The sequence below is a fragment of the Sinocyclocheilus anshuiensis genome, unplaced genomic scaffold (genome assembly GCF_001515605.1).
Source record: "Sinocyclocheilus anshuiensis isolate Anshui unplaced genomic scaffold, SAMN03320099.WGS_v1.1 scaffold453, whole genome shotgun sequence".
Lineage (NCBI taxonomy): Eukaryota > Metazoa > Chordata > Actinopteri > Cypriniformes > Cyprinidae > Sinocyclocheilus > Sinocyclocheilus anshuiensis.
In genome coordinates this window covers 1,906,705-1,916,343 of record NW_015537979.1, presented here as the reverse complement: position 1 = coordinate 1,916,343, position 9,639 = coordinate 1,906,705, and the positions used below count along the sequence as shown (strand labels likewise).

At 42.0% G+C, this 9,639-nt stretch overlaps 1 protein-coding gene across 2 annotated transcripts in view; it reads right to left on the bottom strand.

Moving 5' to 3' along the window:
- Positions 1 to 9,388, bottom strand: part of LOC107673369 (zinc finger and BTB domain-containing protein 46-like) — a 68,662-nt gene extending 59,274 nt beyond the window's left edge. For both annotated transcript variants that reach the window (XM_016466930.1, XM_016466922.1), the window contains exon 1: positions 8,393 to 9,388. In XM_016466930.1, the coding sequence (XP_016322416.1) occupies positions 8,393 to 9,359 (967 nt within the window). In that variant the 5' untranslated portion in view covers positions 9,360 to 9,388. The remainder of the gene's footprint in view (positions 1 to 8,392) is intronic.
- Positions 9,389 to 9,639: the final 251 nt, after the last annotated feature.

Genomic DNA, 9,639 nt, shown 5'->3' with positions numbered 1-9,639 from the left:
ATATAATAACACTCCGGCGTGCAGCAAAGTCTTATTCAAACGTACCATGAGACATCAGATCCGCAGTCCAGCAGCAGCTCCGGTGGGAGACACATATGTGATATGAACGAATTCAAAGTAAAATAAAACCGTGTTTACCTCACAAACAGTCAAAAATCTCGCGACTGGCTCTTCCTCAGATATGCGCGATATTCTCGGGTACTTCTAAACAAGACGCTGTTTTCCGGTGGACTCAAAAGCCGGTGCACTCCAGAATGAAAGCTGGGTCCACACGAGAACTCTGTTAAGTAATAATAATAAGTTTGAATTCCTTTATATATTTATTCAGGAATATCCACTTTATTTGATTGTCCATGATTGGCGTAATATCGCGTGTAGTTTAAAGTGCCCCATTATGCCATTTTTAAGGTTGCTAATATTGTTTTATGAGTCTCCTAGAACAGGTTTACATGCACGCAAGGTCAAAAAACACGTTAGTTTTCTCAAAAAATAGATATAATTTTACCTCATTTCTATGCGAAGCAGTTCAAAGAATCAGTCTCTCTAAACCCCTCCTTTCCGTGAGCCCTCACTGCTGTGATTGGTCAGATGGCGCAGTCCTTTGTGATTGGCCCAGAGCCGTAGAGAGATTGCTCTGGATTGGTCTACCGTGTACAGCGCGTGTCGGAAATGAAACGCCCATTGCCATGATGGAATGACAGCCCTGGAGACTTGTCAATCCCCTCCTTTCCATGAGCCCTCCCTTCTGTGATTGGTCAGATGGTGCAGTCCTTTGTGATTGGTCCAGAGCCGTAGAGAGATTGGCTCTGGATTGGTCTACATTGCCCGTTTCTCAGTGGTACAAGTGTTAACAAGTTTGTGGTAATTATAAGATATGAAAAAAAAAATTTACTCTCACAGCGTAGGATACAGCGTCGTCTTGACATGATGTTAACCACAATTTTACTGTGTTTGTGGGCGGGCAAGTTGGCGACGTAGAATGTGGGCAGACATTATGCAAATGTGTTACTTTGTGACGTAGAGCCGTAACAGAATAAGATTAGAATTCCTGACAACTCGTTTAGGCGATTGCGAGCTTACTCTTTTTTTGATAGACAATAACTTTATTTATCGTGCACTGTCGGCTTCACAACTTTGCAGATAGTTTATGTTCACATACAGCTACATGACACACTGCATGAAAGGTAATATTCGAAAAGGCATAATAGGGGCACTTTAACTTTTCACATGTTCCGGTCTTTATTTAATGCTGCTGATAACCAAGCATGTAATTATATGCCATCAGGCTTGTTTTTACAATGAAACAGACAAGAAAAACGAAACAGATCAGAGACATATATCTTTATTATTAACCAACTATCCCATACTATAATTAAAACAACCTGTTGCTCGGTAAACTATATATGTATTGTACATAAAATACATGGAATTACACATACTATTTTTGACATTAAATTATGAATATTATTTGTTCATTAATTATGAATGTTAGAAAGGCTGCAATAAACCTTGTTAACTGAAGTGTTACCGCTGTTGTTTACATTTGAATTGTTTAGGTTTTATCTTTTTTTGTAGATGTTTCAGGAAAAAGAAAGGCTGCACTAATTGTTAACTCAATTGTTACATTTTTTTAAATTTAGGTTTTAATAAATATTTATGCATGATAAATGTTCATTTAGTTTCACCAATTTTCTGCATGTCTCTCATTTATTGTAATTACATGTATTATATCGGCCTCATATCGGCCAGATTGATTTCTCAATATCGGCATCAGCATCGGCCATTAAAAATCCCATATCGGTCGACCACTAGTAATGAAATCATAGCACATGTAGATTGGGTGGGAACAAACGGATATAGCTACTATTAATACAACAAATAAGTGTAGGTTGGTGAGAAGAAAGATGAGCAATATGTAAATGACAACAAAGAAACAAACACAGACATCTTTGATAGTGCTGCTCCTCTCACAAACACTTTGCTGTAGAATCAGTTACTTTACAAATATACATGAAAGCAAAAAAAATACCATGAAAAAGTACAAATTAAATTCGACTTCATACGTATTAGCCACCAATTCGCCAATATGTAAAATAGTTATGAACTGCCATGAGAGTATGTTGTACATTTAATTAAGAAAGCAATACATAAGACCACATTGCTAAAACTGCCCGGTCCTGCAGATTTGCTTTATTCAACATCAAGAAGATCAGGCCCTTTCTTTCGGAACATGCTTCATAACTCCTTGTTCAAGCTCTTGTTCTGTCCAGGCTGGACTATTGCAATGCTCTCTTGGCAGGTCTTCCAGCCAGTTCTATCAAACCTTTACAATTAATCCAGAACGCGGCAGCAAGATTAATTTTTAATGAGTCAAAAAGAATGCATGTCACACCTCTGTTTATTAATTTGCACTGGCTACCAATACCTGCTCACTTCAATTTTGAAGGCATTGATGTTTGCCTACAAAACCACCACTGGCTCTGCACCCCTTTACCTAAATTCATTACTTCAGACTTATGTGCCCTCTAGAAGCTTGCGTTCTGCAAGTGAACTGCGCTTTATTGTGCCATCCCAAAGAAGCACAAAATCACTTTTACGGACTTTCTCACGCTTGAGGTATTCGGCCAATCACAACGCATTGGATAGCTGGCCAATCACAGCACACCTCGCTTTTTCAGACCGATGAGCTTTGTAAAAATCGATGCGTTTCAGAAAGACGGGGCATAGAGGAGAAAAAATAATGTACAGTATGTGGAAAATAATGTGTTTTTAAACACATAAACACATTTCATTACACCAAATACACCAAATAATGTTCTTTTTAGCAGCATCATATGACCCCTTTAAAACAAACAAAACAAAAAAAACTAACACTTGCTTCTCTAATCTTTTTGTATTCTATTTGTTTTCTTTTTATTTATTAAACAATTAACAAAAGCAAAAAAGGCCTCTAACACTAGCTTGCTCTATTCTTTTTCTGTTCTATCTGTTTTCTTTTTATTTATTATATGATTTTTTTTTAAACTTGCTACGTGAACTGCATTACACTAACTGAGACTTGTTATAGCACTTGCATTTTTGATTGCTTCCATTGTTCTCATTTGTAAGTCGCTTTGGATAAAAGCGTCTGCTAAATGTCTAAATGTAAATGTAAGGCAATACAAGCATGTCGCATTTTCAGTGTTGCCACAATATGGCACTATTAGCAGATATGAGCATAAACTCTTCTATGGTCAGTTTTATCTTTCGACTCAACTACTGTCTGAGAAAAAATTTGAAGAGAATTTTGCTGTTGTATTAGCTAAACTAACTTGCTAGCTATATAAATAAAACATCCATTTTAATGCCATAGACATTTTAGGGTAACTCTACCGCACCCTTGTTCCTGTGCTGGCTAAACATCGGCATGTCTGGCTGCGTTCCACTTCGTTTTTATGGCCTTCCCTCGCTAACTTCCCTCCATCTCATTGATTCGGATGTACGTCATTAATTACGCTGCACAAGACAAGTGCCCACTACTGGCGGAAATCGGCTGAATTGGAGTGTCCTAAGCCCTTGATCACTTGGAATCTGCTATGGACTTGATATATTATTTACATTTTTGTCTTATGAATTTGTTTAGTGAAGCATTCTATACATATATAGGTATGACTGGGCTGCTTTATATATTTAAAAAAATGTATGCAAATGTCATAGAGTTGTTGGGGTGGGGGTAAATTAAATGTGATCTGCTGTGATGTCACAAACGCGTTGCATTGTGGTTTATGGAGTGGCCTGAAGTGTACATATGAAATAGACTCATTCCGTATAAACTTCAGGGTCCGTCCATATATAAATTTGGCAAAATTTGGATGAATAAATCAAAAGTAGGGCTGCACACTTAATCAAATCATGATATGGAATAGTGTACAAAAAGTAATTAAAATAATAGAATCCAGAAAGATTAAAATGGAAAACACAGAATTTGGGAAAAATAATATGTGAAGTGTGGTGATACTCGGAATTTGTGCTCTGCATTTAACCCATCCAAGTGCACACACACAGTAGTTAACACACACCCGGAGCAGTGGGCAGCCATATTGCTGCGGCGCCCGGGGAGCAGTTGGGGGTTCGGTGTCTTGCTCAAGGGTCTCACCTCAGTCGTGGTATTGAGGGTAGAAGAGAGCGCTGGTCATTTACTCCCCCCACCAACAATTCCTGCCAGACCTGAGACTCAAACCCACAACTTTCGGGTTACAAGTCCGACTCTCTAACCATTAGGCCACAACTGCCCCATATGGATGTTAATGTTATCTAAAAAGAATCACCTAGCATATCCTGGTCTGACCTGTAGAAGTGTAGATCTCATTTAAACTTAGCAGAATGCAACAAACAAAATGTTTTAAACCATATTGATTGTAATATTGTGATGTTTCCTGAAAGTTTGAGAATCTGCATTCCAGGACACATGCCCATTATAACACCTACATATTCTGCATCCAGTTTCAACACCTGCAAACATCTGCTAAACATCCATTGTCACCTCACATCCCCTCTCTAGAACTGTGATGGTTTGATGACTCATGTTTGTCAGCGGTGAGTAAGACGCTCTGAAAGGGAATGTCCATTCAACAGACGCCTGAACAAAGGCGCAGTGAAACTTAAGGACATGTGCAAAGAATAACTATGCAAACAGTCCCTATAGCATGATCTGACTCTTATCTTACAACATTCATGCAGAAAACAGTATCAATAAGGCGATTAGGATAATATTTTAGCAGATGAGAGAAACAGCTAGAAGCTTTAAACAATAGTCTGACTGTCTTTTTGGTCTTGGCTGCCTAATCATGATAAAAACCATATACTCTCTCTCTCTCTCTCTCTCTCTCTCTCTCTCGCTCTCTCTCACACACACACACACACACACACACACACACACACACTTTACAAAGTGCAGGTTGAGAAATATCCTGCTGCTAGCCAGAAATCCATACCAGAAGCATGGTAATTTAGATATACAGTTCTATAAACATGCCAACCACCAATTACAAGCTTCTTAAAACCATTAGTCTGTGCACAATGCAACTTGGACATCAGCATCCTGAGATCCCATTTAGTGCTGTCAGCAAGCGGCACCCTTAACCATGCAAATCATTAGCCCTGCAACTAGACACTTTCTGTACCCTTTAACCAAATCTGAGAAAACTCTACCTGGTGACTGGACCTCAACATGGACATCGACTGCATGGAAGCAGAAATCACTTATGAGGGCATTTAGAGAGTCCTACTAATTACTAAAGCTCTGAAGCTTCTATTCATGCTCTCTTAATGAGACTTAAACATGCTCATGTTACATATAACAGGTGGGTGATAAAATACACAAAAATAAATAAGCATTATTTATGCTGTTAGGTTTAAATAAACAAAGCATCCTGGCCACTGTAGCCACTCTCATAGGTTTTGGACAAACCTGTCTGTCTGAACACCTCAAGAATCCACCAATTCAGTAGGAAAATTACAGCCGAGTCCAAAACACAGAGCAGGACATGAGGTCTTTCATAACATGTCCTCTTTTTCTCACCCTGATCCGACTCGTCCAAGCCTGAGCCTGTTTTGTGTACCAAGCAATATTCTCATCTTCACTGAGCATTGAGATGCGGCCCATATTATCAAATGTCATCCAAAGCAATTTACCGTTTTGCAAATCCTTGGTTCCTTAGCGGAGTTTTACACACGGTTAAGAGGGATGATTTTAGATTTGAAAATGTTTCGATTCCATTTAGAACGTAATTAAATTGACCTCAAAAGCCTGACTAGCACATTAGCTTGGTTTATAAGGGCCAGTGTATGAGGAATGTAAATGTGCACTATTTCTGTTGCACACAAAGGAACGGGCGTGACTTTTGTAAGCATGTGTGTACGCAGTACAGTGAGCCGGTGTGTACTTAGATGTGTGGAGTCTTGCACTTGATATTTCATCTGTGGGGTTGGGTCAGCGAGTGCAGTTATTTCTGTTGGAGATGCAGGTAGCAGGGCTGGCAAACAGAGAGGATGAGAGAGTGCCTTGAGAGTGAAGTAGGTAAACTCTCGCTAAGCTGATGCAGATCTCCGCGTATTCCCCTCCCTCTCTCCTTCACTTTATCCCTTCTTTTCCACACTTCAGAAGACCTTGGGGCACCCCCCGTCCCAACACACTCGCACACACACATACAATTTAATCCTCATACCGCCACCAAGGTCAATTCAATTATCCTGTTTTCTTAAAGTGTGTGTGTGCCCATTTCACAGTCGGCCTGCACAAATACACCAGAGATTAGAGCTGCCACACTTTTAATGATCTACATACCTATAAGCAACAGTATCCGAGACAGGTAGGGCCTCATCCCCGCTTGCTAGCGTGATCTGTTCCTCAGCACGGTTTGTTTTTAGGTTGATGAGGCTGCCTCGTGTCCCATGTGTCTTTCCGATATTAATGAGGAAATTAGTTTTTTCAACCCCAAATTCCCCACCTCAATCTGTAGTTTGTCATGCTGCTATACTATTAGTGTTACAACAATAATTTTCATCTTCACCAGAGTTCTATTTCTATCTGGGTTTGAATTATACAATCAAACACGGTGGCAAAGTATTCACTCTCACGGGGACTCGTCCAAGCCTGAGCCTGTTTTGTGTACCAAGCAATATTCTCATCTTCACTGAGCATTGAGATGCGGCCCATATTATCAAATGTCATCCAAAGCAATTTACCGTTTTGCAAATCCTTGGTTCCTTAGCGGAGTTTTACACACGGTTAAGAGGGATGATTTTAGATTTGAAAATGTTTCGATTCCATTTAGAACGTAATTAAATTGACCTCAAAAGCCTGACTAGCACATTAGCTTGGTTTATAAGGGCCAGTGTATGAGGAATGTAAATGTGCACTATTTCTGTTGCACACAAAGGAACGGGCGTGACTTTTGTAAGCATGTGTGTACGCAGTACAGTGAGCCAGTGTGTACTTAGATGTGTGGAGTCTTGCACTTGATATTTCATCTGTGGGGTTGGGTCAGCGAGTGCAGTTATTTCTGTTGGAGATGCAGGTAGCAGGGCTGGCAAACAGAGAGGATGAGAGAGTGCCTTGAGAGTGAAGTAGGTAAACTCTCGCTAAGCTGATGCAGATCTCCGCGTATTCCCCTCCCTCTCTCCTTCACTTTATCCCTTCTTTTCCACACTTCAGAAGACCTTGGGGCACCCCCCGTCCCAACACACTCGCACACACACATACAATTTAATCCTCATACCGCCACCAAGGTCAATTCAATTATCCTGTTTTCTTAAAGTGTGTGTGTGCCCATTTCACAGTCGGCCTGCACAAATTCACCAGAGATTAGAGCTGCCACACTTTTAATGATCTACATACCTATAAGCAACAGTATCCGAGACAGGTAGGGCCTCATCCCCGCTTGCTAGCGTGATCTGTTCCTCAGCACGGTTTGTTTTTAGGTTGATGAGGCTGCCTCGTGTCCCATGTGTCTTTCCGATATTAATGAGGAAATTAGTTTTTTCAACCCCAAATTCCCCACCTCAATCTGTAGTTTGTCATGCTGCTATACTATTAGTGTTACAACAATAATTTTCATCTTCACCAGAGTTCTATTTCTATCTGGGTTTGAATTATACAATCAAACACGGTGGCAAAGTATTCACTCTCACGGGATCCACAAGGCAGTGCTTGCTAAGTAGGTGCTAAAGGTGCGTCCGAAATTGTATACCGTCTAGGTACTACAAAGAGAAACTTTGTGACTGTTAAAAAGTATAGTCCACATAGTATGAATGTAATCCGGACATACTACATCCACCACCTACGCCGTCAGCTGTCTCGCTTCACTGCCATTCACAACCCCTCTCCTGTAGCCTCATGGGATAGTAAAGTGTCCATTGGATGTGTACTTTAGAATCTCACTGGAAGTAGTAGGTCATCTGGGTACTTTTCTCCTACTGTTTCATGAATACCAGGATTCGGAGATACAACCTATTTCATGTACTTTTCACCTACTGTATCAGGGACGGGCAACTCCAGTCCTTGGGGACTCCGGTTATGGAGGGCCACTGTCCTGCAGAGTTTAGCTCCATCCCAAATCAAACATAGCTGAAATATCTAACCAAAGTCTTCAGGGTTACTAGTAAATTAAGTGTGCTTTATTTGAGATGGAGCTAAACTATGCAGGACAGTGGCCCTTCATATCCGGAGTTGCCCATTTTTGTACTATATAGTAGGGAAGTACGCATATTCATTCTGTTCTGCAAGACCAAACATCCTCTGATGAAAGGTCAACAGTCGGCTCAATGATGTTGCAAAATGTTTCCCAGTTACATAATGTGATATGATGACACTATAAAGCAAGCAATAGAGCAACCAATATAGTAATCCTACCTGGAATGTCCTGGTTGCCGTAGCTCCAGCCAGGATTGGAGACCATGGATGGTAGCGGCGATGCCGTCCGACTGTCCCCTTCATTCTGTTGGGTTATGTGCCTGACTGTGTCCTTGTTCTTGCGGTTTTTCCTGCGGCCCGAGCCTGGGGGTTGCCAGCCCCCCTCTCCTCGTCCACCTTGCTCTCCAGGCATACCTTGTGCCCCTTGGCCAGCCCCATCTTGCAGATTGGAGGGGGAGACCTGCTCCTCTTTGACCTGGACAGAACGGTAATCAGCAGGCCACAAGGGCTGCAAACAAGCATCGTCCTGGCTCTCATGGCTTTTGGGTTCCTGGTCCTCTTTTCCATAGTTGCTACTGCCTTCGTGGCAGCTAGCGATGGCTGAGTCTCCAGATGAATTTGCCGGGCTGGTGCGTCTGGCCAACCACGGCGAGGAACTGCGGGCCGAGATCATGGACGCCAGTGCCTCCGAAGCTCCACCCACACCAGGCCCAGCCCCGCCTCCCATAGAGCTCACCACGTTGCCCATCTCAATATCCGCAAGTTCGTCTGCAAGCTCGGAGCGAATGCTGATGTCTAACGCTGCCTTGATGAAGCCGTGACACGCCTGCACTATGTCGGTCATCTGCAGATAGCTGGCAGCCGACATCACTTCAATCACATTCTTGCTAGTGAGTGCCAAGTGGGCGGAGTACATGAAGTCAAGGATGGTTTTGAAGCCTTGGGCTGTGACGATGTCCAGGTGCGTGATGGTGGCCTGCTGCTCTGAGCCCTTCTTCACCTGGCAGTAAAGTGTCTTGAAGTAGCGGCTGCTGCCCAGCAACACGTTCTTGTGCGCCTTGAAGATCTTGCCCTCCACAATCAAACACACGTCGCACAGGATGCCGTGCTGCCGCTGCTCGTTCAGCTCCCGCAGGAGCTGCCGGTAGTGCGACGTGATCTCCATGTCTTCCTTCCGGTTATTCATTTGACTATCGGGTGGCTGCTTCTCCTAAACAGAGTCTGGAGGAGGACAACACAAAATACACAAACCCTGGTTAGTACAGTTGCTGTAGATGCAAGAAACAGACCACAAGATCCTGCTTAAAGAGAGAATAGCTATGTCTGGAACAAAATACTAGCTTACACTAATAGTAGGCTACTGTTGCCATTATTAAACAGTTGGCATTATTAAACAATAAACATTTTAAAAAGTAGTATGCCACATTGTTGTCACACATTATGACCACATTATGTTCCATGTGAGT